Below are 19,216 nucleotides of genomic sequence, written 5' to 3'. Positions count from 1 at the left end.
GCACTGCACTCTATGGGGGTAATGATGGATTTGGGCAGCCCCCTACCCTCCTCCCTCCCTCCTTCCATCCTTCACTCTCTCCTTATTCAACTTCCCTGTCCTTCGCTCCATTCAGAGTGGCTCTATTCAGCCCAGGGAAAAAGCCGCTGTAGCAGCAGCTGGCTGTTCTTTGCTTCAGGTATAGAGGGGCATTGAGGGGCTGGGAGCTCTCTGCATGAGCGAGCCACAGTCCTCCAGTCCCATTGAACAGTGCCAGAACCTCATATTCACCAGTCCCACTTTGTCAGAGTAGAATGGAGGGATAACCATTATTTTTTTCTTAATTTCCAATAGCTATACAAGTCCTCAACAAAGTCTTCCTAATGAGTCTTATTCACGTTAATTAATTTCACTGATAGCATGTTATTGGGGTCTTTTTTGGCATAATCTCAGTCATATGTAAACTTATTACAGCAAATTACTGTCATTGGTACAGCAAAGAGGAGTGAGAATCTCAATTTGTATGTCTGTGCAAGTTGTCTATCCTATCAGACTGGGATGGAACACATACACAGCACAGCACAGGCAAAGCTGACCAGCCCTACTGCTAGAGCTAACACAAGCGCTAATTGCCATTTCTCCACAGTTAATGATACACTTAAGATAATGTAATGATGTCATATGAATTGCTCGTAAACATATACAACACACACAGAGGGAGAGGCCATATGTTCCTTTGTGGAGGTAAATGGGGATCATGTTACTTCAAATTAATTGAATTTTCCACCTCTGGCCTGTACTTTTATTGAGCATGTTTGAAGGCATAATTAAATTTATACCCAGGGGTCATTCTGATTTAGCTGGCTTATTAAACTACTTAGTGGATTTGTAAACACTCTACGCATGTGCAATCAATGGTGACGCACAATTAGCATATATACTTATTCTTAAGTGTTTATAGTATAAATGTATTACTTTCTCTACCCATAGTAGGCTAGGGCAGAGAACTGCACTATATTGAACCTAGCTTTAACATAAAACACCTTTAGACATGATATTCCTGTGTTTTATATATATTTCCACACTATGACTTTGGAATAATACTGTGAAATTATGAAAATTATGATAATGCCCTTTTAGTGTAAGAGCTGTTTGAAAAGACTGCCTGAAATTTCAGCTTGTTTTGGTGGGAGGGAATTTTGGCCTTCCATGGTGACATCACCATGTGATAAATTAGTTAACAATCCTTTAAGAAAGAGAGTTCCAAACCTCTCTGCCAATAACTGCTTATTTTCAGTTTTCCCCTCCCCACTCAAACCACTCCCAGACAGTCATAGCAATATTCTTGCTTGAGAAATTGTTCTTTGCTAAGAAGCTATTTTTGTTTCTTTTTGACCATTTTAAAGGAAAAATCCACGCAAAACCACTCATTCATATAATTTACAGTGTTAAATAACACTAATATGTCAGAACAATATTTTTGTGAACAATTGTTTCATTTTGTCGTTATGGTAACGTTGGTAGCAACGTAAATATCATTGTGGAAATCTGTTGCAGCTCAAGTCGACTACAAAACCCACAATGCAGTGCTCTCTATGGGCTGGCTGGGTAGTTAGCAATAATACTAAAGTCAATATCAGCATGTGAAGTAGCTAGTTAGCTGTACAATCACCTAAACAAACTGCACTATCAATTTAAAAGTCTACAGTCACACCATGTTCAACCTGCAGATCGATGTGCCTCAGAGAATGGAGTCTGACATTCGCAACAGAAATGCAATGGCACCATGCAATGCACCCTGGACTGAATAGGCAGACAAATATTGTAGGAAAAATGTGCTACACCCTGTGTTAAATGACACATTTCTCCAGGTAGGAATATTGCAAAAATATGATCAATGGCTCATTCAAGAGAAGAACCTCACGTGTTATGACATCAGCCAGTATTGAAATATGACAAGTATGATAGACGTTTTCGTGATGTAAAATGTGTATTCTAATTCACTTACAGTGTAGTGAGAGCGGCTTTATCGCAATGCTACGTCATACCAGCTGAATTTCTGCCTGCTTGAACCGCAATAGCTCAGATACACATGAAAACATCAAATGACCCAGGGAATAGATAGAACATCTCTCAGAGATGCACAAAAACAATATAACATTCAAAATGGGTGAATCATTCCTTTAATTGAAAATAATCACAGTAAGGCACTTAATTGTTAACCAGAAATTATTTGATATCAAATCAAATTTTATTTGTGACATACACATGGTTAGCAGATATTAATGGAAGTGTAGCGAAATGCTTGTGCTTCTAGTTCCGACAGTGCAGTAATATCTAACAAGTAATCTAACAATTTCCCAACAACTACCTAATACACACAAATCTAAAAGGGTGAATGAGAATATGTACATGCAAGTATATGGATGAGCGATGGCCGAACGGCATAGGCAAGGTGCAATAGATGGTATAAAATACAGTATATACATGTGATATGAGTAATGTAAGATATGTAAACATCATTAAATTGGCATTATTTAGAATGCATTGTATAAAGCGACTAGTGATCCATTTATTAAAGTGGCCAGTGACTGGGTCTCAATGTAGGCAGCAGCCTCTCTGAGTTAGTGATTGCTGTTTACAGTCTGATGGCTTTGAGATAGAAGCTGTTTTTCAGTCTCGGTCCCAGATTTGATGCACCTGTACTGACCTCGCCTTCTGGATGGTAACGGTGTGAACAGGCAGTGGCTCGGGTGGTTGATGTCCTTGATGATCTTTTTGGCCTTCCTGTGACATCGGGTGCTGTAGGTGTCATGTAGGGCAGGTAGTTTGTCCCCGGTGATGCGTTGTGCAGAACGCACCATCCTCTGGAGAGCCTTGTGGTTGAGGGTGGTGCAGTTGCCGTACAAGGCTGTGATACAGCCCGACAGGATGCTCTTGATTGTGCATCTATAAAAGTTTGTCAGGGTTTTGGGTGACAAGCCAAATTTCTTCAGCCTCCTGAGGTTGAAGAGGCGCTGTTGCGCCTTCTTCACCACACTGTCTGTGTGAGTGGACCATTTCAGTTTGTCTGTGATGTGTACGCCGAGGAACTTAAAACTTTCCATCTTCTCCACTGCTGTCCCTTCGATGTGGATAGGTGCGGTGCTCCCTCTGCTGTTTCCTGAGGTCCACGATAATCTCCTTTGTTTTGTTGACGTTGAGTGAGAGGTTGTTTTCCTGACACCACACTCTGAGTGCCCTCACCTCCTCCTTGTAGGCTGTCTCGTCGTTGTTGGTAATCAAGCCCACTACTGTTGTGTCGTCTGCAAACTTGATGATTGAGTTGGAGGTGTGCATGGCCACGCAGTCATGGGTGAACAGGGAGTACAGGAGGGGGCTGACTACGCATCGTTGTGGGGCCCCAGTGTTGAGGGTCAGCGAAGTGTAGATGTTGTTTCCTACCTTCACCGCCTGGGGGCGGCCCGTCAGAAAGTCCAGGAGACCCAGGGTCTCCAGCTTGATGATAAGCTTGGAGGGTACTATGGTGTTGAATGCTGAGCTGTAGTCAATGAACAGCATTCTTACATAGGTATTATTTTTGTCCAGATGGGATAGGGCAGTGTGCAGTATGATGGGGATTGCGTCGTCTGTGGACCTATTGGGGTGGTATGCAAACTGAAGTGGGTCTAAGGTGGAGGTGATATTATCCTTGACTAGTCTCTCAAAGCACTTCATGATGACAGAAGTGAGTGCTACGGGGCGGTAGTCATTTAGTTCAGTTATCTTTACTTTCTTGGTAAACTGAGACATAAACTGAACAAGTTCCACAGACATGTGACTAACAGGAATGGAATAATGTGTGCCTGAACAAAGGGGGGGTCAAAATCAAAAGTAATAGTCTGTATCTGGTGTGGCCACCAGTGGCATTAAGTACTGCAGTGCATCTCCTCCTCATGGACTGCACCAGATTTGCCAGTTCTTGCTGTGAGATGTTACCCCACTCTTCCACCAAGGCACCTGCAAGTTCCCGGACATTTTTGGGGGGAATGGCCCTATCCCTCACCCTCCGATCCAACAGGTCCCATACGTGCTCAATGGGATTGAGATTCGGGCTCTTCGCTGGCCATGAACACTGACATTCCTGTCTTGCAGGAAATCACACACAGATCAAGCAGTATGGCTGGTGGCATTGTCATGCTGGAGGGTCATGTCAGGATGAGCCTGCAGGAAGGGTACCACATGAGGGAGGAGGATGTCTTCTCTGTAACGCACAGCGTTGAGATTGCCTTCAATGACAACAAGCTCAGTCCGATGATGCTGTGACACACCGCCCCTGACCATGACGGACCATACACCTCCAAATCAATCTCGCTCCAAAGTACAGGCCTAGGTGTACTTCGGCCTAGGTCATTCCTTCGATGATAAACGCAAATCCGACCTTCACCCCTGGTGAGAAAAAAACGCGACTCGTCAGTGAAGAGCACTTTTTGCCAGTCCTGTCTGGTCCAGCGACGGTGGGTTTGTGCCCATAGGCGACGTTGTTGCCGGTGATGTCTGCCTTACAACAGGCCTACAAGCCCTCAGTCCAGCTTCTCTCAGCCTATTGCGGACAGTCTGAGCACTGATGGAGGGATTGTGCGTTCCTGGTGTAACTCTGGCAGTTGTTGTTGCCATCCTGTACCTGTCCCGCAGGTGTGATGTTCGGATGTACCGATACTGGGCAGGTGTTGTTACACGTGGTCTGCCACTGCGAGGATGATCAGCTGTCCGTCCTGTCTCCCTGTAGCGCTGTCTTAGGCGTCTCACAGTAAGGACATTGCAATTTATTGCCCTGGCCACATCTGCAGTCCTCATGCCTCCTTGCAGCATGCCTAAGGCACGTTCACGCAGATGAGCAGGGACCCTGGGCATCTTTCTTTTGGTGTTTTTCAGAGTCAGCAGAAACTCATAGCGAAGCGAACATCACTGTCGGTGCCATACTACTTGAGATGAAAACGGCGCTTTAAGTACCTTACTGTAATAGATTATTTTAAAGGCCCAATGCAGACATTTCTATATCAATATTAATCAATTTACCACATGGGGATGTCACCATGGAAAGCCCTACACATGCAAACCTGCTGATTAGAAGCTCAGGTGTAGATTGTATTTTCAACCAGCAACTATCAGGAAATAACACTGATCAAATTGTTTTATACAGTACTTTTACAGTGCTAGTTTCATCAGCTGAATTCTGACTGCACTTGGCCTTTAAGTCTTTCTTGGGGCCAATGAAGCAGAAACTTCAAGAGAGGGACAGAAAGAGAGAGAGAAAGTCTTGGCACTAATGCATTCGCACTAAAAGCACAGAACAAAGGAAGCTCCCAGACAAATGCTGGGCGGCCACGCTACACAGAAGTCACCTTTCAAAGAGCTATAACATTCCTTTCCTGGGACAGAACAAAAACTTCTCCAGGCCATCGCTTCAAGGCCTATTAAAACAAACACAGTCAAATAAACAAATAAGTCACCCGTTCTCCTCCCAATCGAAGCCTTGACTCAACCAGTGCACTGTGTTCAACTTTGTCTGATGTAAGGACATGAGGGACGTACGACAGAGGTAAACATCTGTTGAAAAGAAATGGAAACAAAACTGTAGACACAGCCCTGTTTTCAACAATGGATGCCTTCACTGTAGTTGACATTGACTGAGGTACATGAGTAAAAGACAGTGTTGGAGTGTATGCCACGCCCACCCTTCAGCGGAGCAGGTTGGGGAAGAGGAGGAGGAGGCATCGCTCATTGCCTTGCCCCGCTGAGCGGCAAGCCCTGGCCAATGACAGCAACTTGGAAGAACCGGGTGAGATTTACTCACTTCATTAAACAAACAATGGTGAGAAATGTAAATGTTAGTACACACTTTCAATAATAAAAAAGAAAAGAAAATCCAGCCATCTTGTTTGGACACCTGGGTGGGGAGTGGTTGGTTGTGTGGAACTCATTCCACCACACTAAAGCCTTGTCTATTCAGCACACTCTTTGTTTTCACCCTCCTCCAGCGACAGGTGTTAAGTTCATGACCTGTGTGGAATACTTGTTTCTGGTTTTCTACAAACATGTTTTTATGGCCCACATCTCTCAATACTTCTCAATACACTGACCCAAATTGGACAAGTTGAGAGCGTATACAAGAGATTAAAAGGGATAAGTGAAAGATATAATAGTCCCTTTAGCAGAGAGTGAGTGCTCAAAAGAGTGCAACTGAAACTTGCACTCCTTCCCAAGAGGGCTCAACTCTATTAGTGAGTGTTGTCCTTTCATATTTTCCCCTTCTCACCGTCCACCTACATCTGTGTGCCTTTGCTTTCCCCCCTGCTCTCTCTCAGATCACGCATCACACCACTTAGCAAACGGCCTTGTATCACAGGACATGTCCAACTGTCTATGCTACCCAATAGCAAGGCATTTCCATGCTCACGCACACCCGTTTGCCATCCAATGAGAGTTTGATGAGTTGGCCTCATTTCACACCTCTCCGTTTTATTGTTGATGAATGGCTCAAGCAGATGGCTCGTTATCTTTGAAGACTCCAGTAAGACAAGCGTGACAAATCATTCTGGGCCCCACACTCACCCCTTCCAGCCTCCGTCCCTCAAGAAACTGTGGAATAATCTCACAATGTGAAAACTATTTAACATACCAACAAAATTCTCCTCAGCACCATTCTCTCCATACCAAGTCCAAACATCTTTATGCATTGCACCTTCTTTTTAACTGCCTGGCCTGCACTTCCCGCTTTCATCCCATTCCAGCTGTGCAAACTCATGCTATGGTTGGTGTTAAACTATCAAAATAAAGAAAATTGCACACTCCATGTATAATCTCCCAGCAATTTAATGGGTATTTACCAACGTTTTGGCATCACTGTGCCTTCTTCAGGGTAATGTCATAAATACTCGAACCAGGTTATGTAGACACACAGTGCAATTAGTGTAACCAATGACAGTGGTGAGGGGTGTATCATAATGATTACGTTAATTAAAATGAATTAGTGAAACTGTTAACAAAATAGTATATGGCATATTAAATATATTATGCTATTGTCATCATATAGAAACATAATGGAATATTGTACATCATATTAGCGTCAACATACATTATTGTTTCATTCAATTTCACATAATTTCGTATTAAATTTTTGTTACATGTAATATTGGTTCAACCTTAATATATAATGATCATCATCAACAGGGGAAACATATTAGGTGTATGCTAATAAGCTGTAAAAATTATTTTTCAATATATAAAACTTGTTCATGAAGGAAAATGTGTTCATAAGAAGGGCCTGAGATCAAAGTCAATATTGGTTGGTGTTGGTGTTAAAAACATCCATGCACAGAGAGAGAGAGAGAGAAGGAGCTTCGCTCATCTGATGCGCTCATTACCTCCTTTACAGCACACTCTCATGAGAAATTCACATCCACTCTCCCATCAGTCAAACTTCACAGAGTCAGACCCAGATGGGGCCACAGGGAAAGCAGAAGTCCAGTTGTGGTAGCCATAGCTGTTAATGCCTTCCTCACGCTGTGGATCCTCTCTCCCTCAGACCGAGCAGCCACACTCATAAATCAATCCGTCAATCCATTCAAAGTTGTTGAAATGTGTCTAAAGTCTCCATGGAATCAGGCTACATACATGTAATGCACACGTGGTGCAGGATGGTGCCATTGTCTTGTGTTGTGATGGAGTGACTTTCACATTCTTTTCGTCACAGCATGTAGTAATTTAGCACACAAGTTTACAGTACGTGTATTGAACAAAGTGTAAAATATCTGGTGAGCTATCTTTCTATCTCTTTAGTTTATTTGGTACATTATCTAGTGATTGTTACATTCTTTGTACAATGAATAACATTTAATTTGATGGCATGTAGACCTTCACTGGGCAGAGGTGAATTATAACTCTGTGAATTAATTCAACTAATATTTAATTTGTTATCAACAAGATTCACTTTAAGGTTTAATTTGACAGATCCTCATGCACATTCACAGCTGGTACAGCAGAATTATGACTCCAAAAGTCACACAAAAGTCATTTGCGCACCAAATCATTGACAGAAGCCCCACCACCAGATACATCATATTGGAAAACATGTCAACAGTATTCTCAAAATAGACCACCAAAATACCTGATCTAAATGCCATATCTGTTAAAAGAACATTAAAATGCAAGGCCACATATTTCAGATGGCTGTGATTGTATCCCCTCAACCGCCCATAGTTTCAGTCAAGGAAACATCAGGGACAACATGCCACAAACACCTCACCCCACCTGTGGGCTAGCACACTGTCTATGCATAGCTCAATACTTCTGATGCAATGTGAAGCAATGTGAAACCTAGAACTATTAATTGCAAAATGAAAAAGGAACTCATCTACAGAACCATCTGCAGTGCTGCAGGTGTGAATATCCATGTCCCCAGTGTAGTGATTAATTAATTGCATGACAATTCAGGACTTATCCTAACATGTAGCAATAGCTCATTCTGAGTCAATCAATAGGACCTGTCATAGCCACAAAAAAGTAAACGGAAAAAACAGTTCACAAGGCCTAAAGGCTGACAAGTTCAACAATTTATTGCAGATGTGCATTTTGAGACAACGGGCGGACATGACTTCACCATTTGGGAAGAATTATGCGCTATCATGAGACCCATTATAGGACACCTCTGAATCACGTAAAGATCCTTCTGAATACACACTCACAACTCAACTCCAACTAAGATATTTTCGGAAAAGGAAAAGTTCAACATCATTGCAACAATAATGGATTTTATATTTTGTTTGTAAACTAAATGGTAACACTACTTATACCTGTATAATAACAATGCAATTACTATAGGACAGTCCCTATGTTAATAACAAACAAAGCTCAACTCCCTTACTATGTAACTCCAATGCATACTGAATGCAACAACCTAGGGTAGGCCTACTAAGCGGAGGTCAGATTTACGTAAACTTTTTTAAGGGCGAAAAAACATTCATAGTGAAAGGAATTTTATAATATCTGTACATTATAGGAACACCTGTAAGTACAAAAGTACAATGATTAATGTTTTGCTTTAGTATGCGATTAATAATCAGTGGTAGAGACATTGTAAGTGCATGAAGAGGTCAACTGTACAATAGTCAGATGTCTGTGTGTTGAAGCTATACTTTCAGTTCCTGTTGATACTATGTTCCAGTCTTACTTCTGCTAGTACATGATAGCAATAGGAGGAAGAAGGATTGGGAAACTAACTGCAAATAACAATAAACTGAACTCCGCCTAGCAGAGACATCTTTGTATTAGCACCTATTAATTATGAGGTTATATGGTATTAAAGTTAAGGGACATCACCCTGGCTGGGGTGATCCTCAGTAAGGGATAAAACGGGATAACACCATCTTTGTACTGAGTGTGTTACTTGCAAATTACTGTAAGTGTATACTCCGGGTTGCAATCCTTATTAAACAAACTAACCTCTGATCAAAGAAGTTTCCTGTGGTCACTTGTGTGCACATAGGGCAGAATTCCCTTACAATAGTGTCAGAATGATATACAGTATTTGCAGCATTTCCACTGCTATCTATTACGGAAGGCTATCATTAACCGATTATAGTGCTTTAACCTGGTCCTTGTCCCTTGAAAGCGGCACTCAGCAGTAAAAACAATAACATTGCGTAATCCCCACCCCTGGTTTGGTAAAAAGCTGAGGGATGGGGCTGAATAAATTGTATCACTCTCCAATTCCTAGATATCAAAATGATCGTTTTAACCATGTTTTGAGGCTACATAGTGTGTGTTTACATTTTCTTTGTTTACAAACATTGAAGTAAAACAATCTTATATTTTGGGTTCTGATGGGGTACGACAATTGAACTAAGCTCATGAGGCCTTTATAAGTTATATTAGTCAAGAATCAATGGGTACATATCGTTAATGTATACGTCCCAAAATGTATGTAGCAACTGCTGATTGCCCCTTTAAGACGCGGTGAGCATGAAAGGAGGTGGTGAGGTTTCACACCCAGGGTGGGAAACATGGGTTGGGTCAACGACTGGTGAGTGACAGCTGGTCACTGGCAGTCGAACCGCATGTAGAATCCTAAACAGCCAGTGAGATTAGGAGTTTACCGTTCCTCAAATTTGAACAGCCAATTGCAAGGGAAATGGGAGGTTCCCTTGTGCATCCAAAGTGGGATTACTATGGAACGAAGATTGAAAAAAGTAAACTAAATCAAGAAGAAACAACTCATAGTGGATACAGTCTGAAGTTGGGGACTGAATTTGTTAATAATCCGACAGCATCTGATAAACATTTCCTAGGCTCTTCGGATAGCATAACGCGTCGAGGGTGCGGCGAAGTTGGGATCAATTGGCACTAGCAAGGTGTTTCTTTTTTTGGCGTTTTGCAAGCGTCATAAACGAGAAGTCAACGATCGTTTTCGGCACTAAACTTTAGCTGTTACATTTGCATAGCAATGGAACATTGTAACACAGTCCACGTTTTAGCCAACATTCCAAGCCCGCGATGAAGAGAAGATAACGTTTCAACGTTTATTTTGAGTGCGGAGGCAACGCGCATAGGCTAGTGTTTAGATAATGTGTCCATTTATTATAGGAAAATGTGTGTGTCACTTGTATGTTTGACATGCTGAAAGTTGTACTGAAAATGAGGAGCCGCCGTTGATGTTTGCCATATTTTTTTTGCCTATTATTTCAATGTTTGCCAAAACAAATCGCTTTGCCAAGAGTCCTCGTTTTCAGCCTTTTATGGACAAGTTCTACTTACATTTAATTATGTTTACTTGACAAGTTTGTAGCCTTATTGCTAAGTAAACCGTGATTCAACTTTGATTTCAGACCACATAGGACACGAGGAGAAAGTTGTACTGAAATTGTTTTAAATTACTTATTTGGAAGAGTAGACCTATTGACCTACACCACACGTTTTTGTTTTTACTTCATTTTAGCACAACGCAATTGATGTACTATAACAGACCTCACTATCTCAAAAACGGTATCATATTTCCAATTTGAGGAGAGATCAGTGGCCGCTCGATTAAACTGGATACAAAATGGCGGCGCCCCTGGAGCGAATTGGATCGGGTTCTCACTATGGTTTTTATTTAGTGTTCTCGCTGGAACTGTTAATCAATTACGGTTTGAGCTCAGATTTACAATGTGCTCAGAACTGTACCTGCAATGGAGATTATGTGGACTGTAGTCATTTGGATTTGACAGATACACCGCTGGACCTGCCGATTCAGACAGTTTCCCTGTAAGTAGATTCGAGCTGCAGTATTAATTGACCACCCTATATCAGGATAAGATACAATGTTGCCGAAGGGAACGCAGCCCTCCATCGACTGTTGGAATCTTTGTTGCAAGGACATAAATTAATATTTAAATTAACTTTTATAGAGTTGTAACTTGCCTGATTGCATGGTTGTCTTATTACTTTGTAGCCTATGCCTCACATCATTGCGGCACACCAGAACCCAAATGGGCTATTCATGCATGGACAGCGGAATACGGATAATGTCAAAACAACAACTTTGTCGATTTGTCATTTCCACTGAATCTGAAACTACTTAACAAGTTGCTTTCAATTGTTATCCCGTTCAATAATAGGCTTTATTGACGTATTAGGCTACTCCCCACCTCTGAATAGGCTACTTCAAGGGTGACCAAAAATATATACATTTGGGAGGAAATAGCCTATATAACTAAATCGTGTCAATTAGGAAGATTAGATACATTTTCAACAATCTAAACAATATCTACTTAGGTATTTGGGCAAATCATTTTTACAAGGAAATTGACTAGCTTAAATCTCATTGGATTTAAACCTCTGTGTTGTCTAAACTTCACATCATAAATAGATTTATGATACTTACAATATTAGTCCTTTATCCCCTATTTGGTTCTGTGGCCGTGGCCCACAAATTGGATTTCTAGTAAATTAAGCGTGTATTCTCAAGACATCATTGGCCACAATGGGGACACAGTCTGCAGGTTTGTTTAGGAAATGAGCCAATTGAGAAACATTTTCTTGGAATGTGTCTTGAACTTGAGAACATTTCAGTCCTCATCCCATTGAAATGACACAGGTTGTTTATAGACAAGTTAATTTTTTGGCTCAAGCAGCAGTTGGACCACTGTTTCAATGGCAATTGCGAATCCTCAAGGACAATTCAACTGTTTAGCAGGAATGTTGAGGAGAGAGAGAGATGTGTATACAAGTCTTTTTTTGGGCTGGGGGTTTAAAAAGTGAATCTTCTCAGACTCCCAGGTTCCTGTTTGAGGCAGTTTGTCTTCCCCTGGGAAGTGAGGAATGCAACTTTTTAAAAAGTCCTCTAAAATGTGAATAATGATGCCTTATTGCCCTTTAGCACCACAGTGGTGTTTATGGCATAATGTAACACTGATGCATAGGTATACAGTACTATACTATCTTCAACACCACTACTAGAGCAATGGGGACACGTTTCTCATCTGGAATGGCTAAATGCAAACATTGTGGTGTGATATCTGGTGCCTGGCGGATCATGTCTAGAACAAATATATATATACACTGCTCAAAAAAATAAAGGGAACACTTAAACAACACAATGTAACTCCAAGTCAATCACACTTCTGTGAAATCAAACTGTCCACTTAGGAAGCAACACTGATTGACAATAAATTTCACATGCTGTTGTGCAAATGGAATAGACAAAAGGTGGAAATTATAGGCAATTAGTAAGACACCCCCAAAAAAGGAATGGTTCTGCAGGTGGTGACCACAGACCACTTCTCAGTTCCTATGCTTCCTGGCTGATGTTTTGGTCACTTTTGAATGCTGGCGGTGCTTTCACTCTAGTGGTAGCATGAGACGGAGTCTACAACCCACACAAGTGGCTCAGGTAGTGCAGTTCATCCAGGATGGCACATCAATGCGAGCTGTGGCAAAAAGGTTTGCTGTGTCTGTCAGCGTAGTGTCCAGAGCATGGAGGCGCTACCAGGAGACAGGCCAGTACATCAAGAGACGTGGAGGAGGCCGTAAGCACAACCCTGTAAGCACAACCCCCACCTGTGGATGTCGGGCCCTCATACCACCCTCATGGAGTCTGTTTCTGACCGTTTGAGCAGACACATGCACATTTGTGGCCTGCTGGAGGTCATTTTGCAGGGCTCTGGCAGTGCACCTCCTTGCACAAAGGCAGAGGTAGCGGTCCTGCTGCTGGGTTGTTGCCCTCCTACGGCCTCCTCCACGTCTCTTGATGTACTGGCCTGTCTCCTGGTAGCGCCTCCATGCTCTGGACACTACGCTGACAGACACAGCAAACCTTTTTGCCACAGCTCGCATTGATGTGCCATCCTGGATGAACTGCACTACCTGAGCCACTTGTGTGGGTTGTAGACTCCGTCTCATGCTACCACTAGAGTGAAAGCACCGCCAGCATTCAAAAGTGACCAAAACATCAGCCAGGAAGCATAGGAACTGAGAAGTGGTCTGTGGTCACCACCTGCAGAACCATTTCTTTTTTGGGGGTGTCTTACTAATTGCCTATAATTTCCACCTTTTGTCTATTCCATTTGCACAACAGCATGTGAAATTTATTGTCAATCAGTGTTGCTTCCTAAGTGGACAGTTTGATTTCACAGAAGTGTGATTGACTTGGAGTTACATTGTGTTGTTTAAGTGTTCCCTTTATTTTTTTGAGCAGTGTATATAGGTTAGCCTACTTATCTGTGAGTACCTTATTGGTCAAGATTTAGCTGTGACATACTCTTGTTGTTTTCAAATTGAATGGTTTTATTGCATTGAATTAATCTGTAAATCACTTAGGCCGCGTATTTCCCCACGTTTGTAGACGCCACAAAGGGAGACTTTCTTCTCTGGTTTTCTATTGGGACTGTATGTGATCCCATTAAAACTCTTATCCCAGTTCATTTGACTTGTTTGAAGGAGGAGATGCATTCGTATAGGTGGATATTTCAGTCTGTGTGAAATGTCTGTTTACAAAACGTGTGTGTGGATGGGGGTTGGGCACAGGGGAACTGCCATTCACTCTCGCTCATTACAAAGCATGCACTTTTTTCCCCCTCTTGGCACTTCAAAAAGCTGGGCGTTTAAAAGTTTACTGCACACAATGTGTAGGGAGAGAGGTGGAGATGAATGGGCAGTCACTGTGGACGGCTCGCTGGTCGGCTGGAGCTACCTCTATAATTTATGATCAAACGGATATGCCTCATGGTTTGGCCTGGTCTGAAGAAAGGTCCACAGAGACTCACTCAATGCATCACGTAAGGAAGGAGAACATTAAACATGAACATTTTATCAACAAATACCATTAATCCTCAATCTTAATCCTATAACGATGGAGTAAAATATGATAATCTCATAAATCTCATAAATTTCTTTAAATTAATTTTAGACTGGACTATACTATGATTTTGAATCTAAACTTTAAAATAAAACCTTACTACGATTCATTGAGATCTTAGTTTTAGACCACTGTGTAAGTCCTGTCAGGCCATGCTGGGTTTCACACCAAATGTTTGTCTCAACCTCTGGGGAAAATGTGCCAAGTGAATTAGTGGGGGGAATAAAGTGTCCCTGTAATGTTTAGACCTGGCCTGGGTGGATGCTAGCAGTAGTAGCGGTCAGTCAGTCAGTGTGGTGGGTAAGCGGACATTACTGTTGGGTGTCTATTAAAACAAGATTGGTCCAGCTCACAGTGAGCTGCTCTGAACTGGCTCTTCTGTAGCAGAATGCCATTGTGTTGGTTAGGACAAGATGGACGGCATGATGGCTTGAGTTTTAAAAATGTCTGAGGTCCTAGATATAATTTTTTGTAATACTCCTATTTAAATTCTTGAACTGTATACAATAATTACATTTCTCATTCTCTTCATATACTGTATGTGCTCCTGAACAAATAGTGACTTGCTGTTGTAATATTTTATATGGGCCTATATATAGGCCTAGTGTAGTGATGACAACTCCTACAGTAGCATGGGTTTATTAGGGGTAGATGGGGCAGAGACTGGGTGCTCCAATACAGTATATCTGTCAGTAAGAGCGAGAGTTTTCTGAGGAAACTCTCTGGGCACGGGTTGGTGAAAAATGGAGCCATCATGCCTTCCAGTTGTCAAAATAGTTTCCCTGTTCTGCCCTGTTTTTACAGCTCCCCTGTGACACTGCTGCCTTGATGGAGATAGTAGGAAACAAGCGGGTGTTGGCATATTCAGCCAAAGGGAAAGCAGAGGAGATTGATCTTACAGGGAGAGATGATGAGGCATTGAAATAATTAGATGGGGAAATTGGCGAGAGTGACCACTGGTTATTTAGGGAGAATGTTCAATGGTTAATATACTGTACTTCAAAGCAAGAGATTTTCAAGGGTATTCTATATTTTTGCTGTTGCCTTTATTAAACGTATTAGAATATGGTGGTAATTATGCATGCCCATAAGGCTGTTAACACATCACGAAGATTGTTCCCTAGATAAGTGCTCTAGTAGTTTTCTGATGATTAGCCTAATGATACCCATTGCAGGCTTCCTCTCACTCTGTGAGAAACTCTCTCGAGTGGTGGTTTGACTCGTTTGTGGTCACTGTAAAGTGTCTTTGCCTGCAATGGGTTTTACAGAAGTAAATAAAAGCATGAACATTATTAACATTGGCTCCGATCGATGTGGTTTGATACAGAGAGAAAGCAGAGTCCCTGTGTCTGTAAGAAGTCTCTCCTGCTTTGTTCTTCATTTCTACAGCTGTGGTCTACAGTGTCACCTATATTCACTCAAACAGGAAGGAGAATTCTCTGGATTGATCCTTTTACAAACCAGCTTTTGCTGAGTGGTTTCCTATATAGGCAAGAAATGTCAAGCCCTGACAGACAACCAACTACTCACTGCCTCTTTTGACAAACAAGTGTTGCGCGGTATACCAGTACCACGGTAATATCACGATACCAAAACATCATGATACTTATGATTAGTGATGCACCGATATCACATTTTTGGATGATACCGATATTCAATATTTTCCTTGCCGAAAAAAAACGATACCGATATTACATTTTTTTGCGTCCTTTTAAGCATTCTAGTACAGTTAACTATTTAACACACACACATGGACGCATCGGTCTAAGGCACTGCATCTCAGTGCAAGAGGTGTCACTACAGTCCCTCAGTCAGCCTATTGTGTGTATTGACATTCATATTGCACTGTACAGTTTTACCTAAGATCAATGAAAATGTAAAAGGCAACTAAATAACTTTTTGGTCAGTGTGTAACCTTTATTTAAACTAGGCAAGTCAGTTAAGAACAAATTCCTATTTACAATGACGGCCTACCCCGGATGACGTTGGGCCAATTGTGCGCCGCCCTATGGGACTCGCAAGCCGTGATTGTAAAACATAATCAAACCTATTTCTTTGACTTACTTGCTGTGCTGTTTCGTTGTTCATTTGTTCAGTCATTTCATTCTCAACCAGGATTTCTATGGAACACCGTTTGGGTCTTTGCATGTCAAATAACACTATTTGACTTGTCAAATAAGCTGGTTGACCAATCAGGACCTGAATATGACTGCACGTCACATAATAATTGAACGCATTCATACGTTTTTGATGTAGTTATTACACATTGATTACACTATCACTCGTATTTCATGTCACAACGATTAAAGTTGTCTCGCACACCTACAGTGATGCATCATGGATGCAAACAATGTTCTTCCCTCAAAACATAGCAAAACGACATCTGTTTCAGTAGCTATCGTTAGCTAGCTAACTATATAGCTAGGTGTCCTCTAAAATAACCCTAATTTATAAGACAGTTCTTATTTGATTAATGGTGGTTGGAACATATGTGACATTAGCAACAATAAGGATTAGCCACAACAGTGGACTTTGCGGTTAGCCTTCAAAATAAAAGTATGTCGTTGACAGTGATGCAAATTAATACAAATAGTAGAATTATGCCATAATTGACTAGATCGTGCTAAACGAGGTTGGAATGTTATATAAAATTAACAAAAGACAATTTGACATCTGTTGCAATCACACTGGATGTATGCTACATTAGAATTGCATTGGGGCATACTTATTTCACTGTACAGCCTTACCCCATGTCGTTGATCCACAATCCATAGGTATCAGTCTACTCGGTGACACCCAGAGAACATTAGCATCGTAGCTCTTATTGCGGGACTCTGAAACAACTGTGAATTGAGCCACATTTATTGTCAACCTATGTGTATGGAACACTATTCCAGAGGAGAAACAATACTGCGTGGATGTTTTGGAGTCTGATAACTCTGAGGAGGACGTTGGGAAAAAATATATTGGGTATGGAGTAGACTGTTACCCCATTTCATTGATCTTAGGTAAAACTGTACAGTGCAATATGAATGTCAATACACACAATAGGCTGACTGGGGAGATGATTTCACATAGTCACAGTGCCGCGATAAGAGCTACAACGCTAATTTTTACGTGAACTCTTCACAGTTGTGTTCTGTGGGGGTCACCGAGTAGATTGATAAACCATTTAATTGCTTCACATTCCAACCTTGTTTAACATTATCTAGTCTAAATATGGCATGATTCCACCAATTGTAACGTTCTGCATCACTTTCAAATAGGTACTTTTATTTTGAAGGCAAACCGCAAATTCCACTATTGTGGCTAGCTTCACACCACAACTCGGTCAGGTCAAGCCTCACTAGCCAGATGAAGCTAGCTGGCTGCTTTTAACGTTAGCTTTGGGCAACAGGGTTAAGTAGCTGGCTAGCTATTTATTTTCATGAACTGAAGTTCAATTTCAATAGGCAAGCAACAAGTGGCTACCTAGCTAATACTCACAAGGATTCCTAAATCATTGCTAAGAATAGTGAAAATGACTAATTTCTACTGGTCATTGTTTTCAGGCTGGTTGGTACTAGCCTTGTATTGGTACGAGCTGGGTACCAAGCTAAAGCTAGCTAGCTACCCCAGAAGTTGCGGTTGAACAAATAATACTTTATTACCACCGCGGTATTGTAAACACATCGTTCGTGGCCGGTGTTTGCTTGTTTGCGGACTTTAATTTTTTTTGTACAGCTTTGACAGTGCTACTGATAGTAGTGGTGGCGCCTGGCTTGCATGTGCAAATTCAGAACACACAACATTCTATAATAGAACTGTGTTATTTGACGTGTCAAATTAAAAGCTAATTTAACACGTCATAGTGTTATTTGACATGTATATATTTTGACACGCAAAGACCCAAACGGCGTTCCATAGTATGTCATGAAGTTACTAGCAGTGAAGCTATTACTGTGTAACTCCGGTAAGGCAACATCTGAACAATAGCGCACTTGGTGACTTTAGTGTGTACCGGTGCTCGACCAGTTGCGAAAGCCAACATCACCCACGACAGGGAACGGTTGATTGTCAAGGGCAATGAATTCCATTATCTTGGCGTTAATGTATTTCGCCTTTGAGTTGTCTCGCTGAAATGTTCTTAGTCTTTCAAATGACTGCGCGATCCACACAGCAGACATTGTGGGCTAGGTTAGGAATGCTGCAAAATTGTACGTGGCGTTATTACGTCATGTACCTACGTTTTATATAGGTATGCACGTCAGCTTTGACATCGTTTTTTCACATCGGCATTAAACTAGACATCGGGCCGATACCGATGTTGGCATTTTAAGCTAATATCGGCTGATTCTGATATGTTCACCGATATATCTTGCATCCCTACTTATGATACATTTTAGAATACCTTAGTACTGTTTCATATGATGCTACTGTATTTTTCAGCCCTGTTTATAAACTCAGTTGAATTGAAGCAACAGTCTCTTGTATGGGCAGGTCCAATAATATCCACTTCACTTTCATGCTCATATCATATGTGGCAGCTGTAATCAGCTAGCCTCATCCCCTACCAGCCCTCACTCACCTGCTTCTCTCCGTCCGCTCTTCATGCACATATCACGTGTGGCAGCTGTAATCAGCCAGCCTCATCCCCTAACAGCCCTCACTCACCTGCTTCTCTCCGTCCACTTTTCATGTGCATCTTTTCCTCCGTCAGTTCTTTTAAATATCATTTGGCCGTGATGGCGAGCGGGGATGCAGATCCAGACCCTGATTAGTCTTCTATTGTTAGACTTGTACATTTGTTACATTGGAGCAGCACGCAAAGCGAGCAATGTTGATACATTGTATCATTTCATCACCTGTTCTAACCAAGCGCAC

The 19,216-nt window shown here is 41.7% G+C and overlaps 1 protein-coding gene across 1 annotated transcript in view; it reads left to right on the top strand.

Moving 5' to 3' along the window:
• The first annotated feature begins 10,171 nt into the window (after window positions 1–10,171).
• The window catches only part of lrig1 (leucine-rich repeats and immunoglobulin-like domains 1), a 41,969-nt gene continuing 32,924 nt past the window's right edge, over window positions 10,172–19,216 (top strand). Inside the window, exon 1 of the mRNA XM_039009077.1 lies at window positions 10,172–11,262. Within this exon, the coding sequence (XP_038865005.1) occupies window positions 11,060–11,262 (203 nt within the window). The 5' untranslated portion in view covers window positions 10,172–11,059. The remainder of the gene's footprint in view (window positions 11,263–19,216) is intronic.

The sequence above is a fragment of the Salvelinus namaycush genome, chromosome 2 (assembly GCF_016432855.1).
Source record: "Salvelinus namaycush isolate Seneca chromosome 2, SaNama_1.0, whole genome shotgun sequence".
NCBI classification, from domain to species: Eukaryota; Metazoa; Chordata; class Actinopteri; order Salmoniformes; family Salmonidae; genus Salvelinus; species Salvelinus namaycush.
This window is presented reverse-complemented; position numbering and strand designations above follow the sequence as displayed.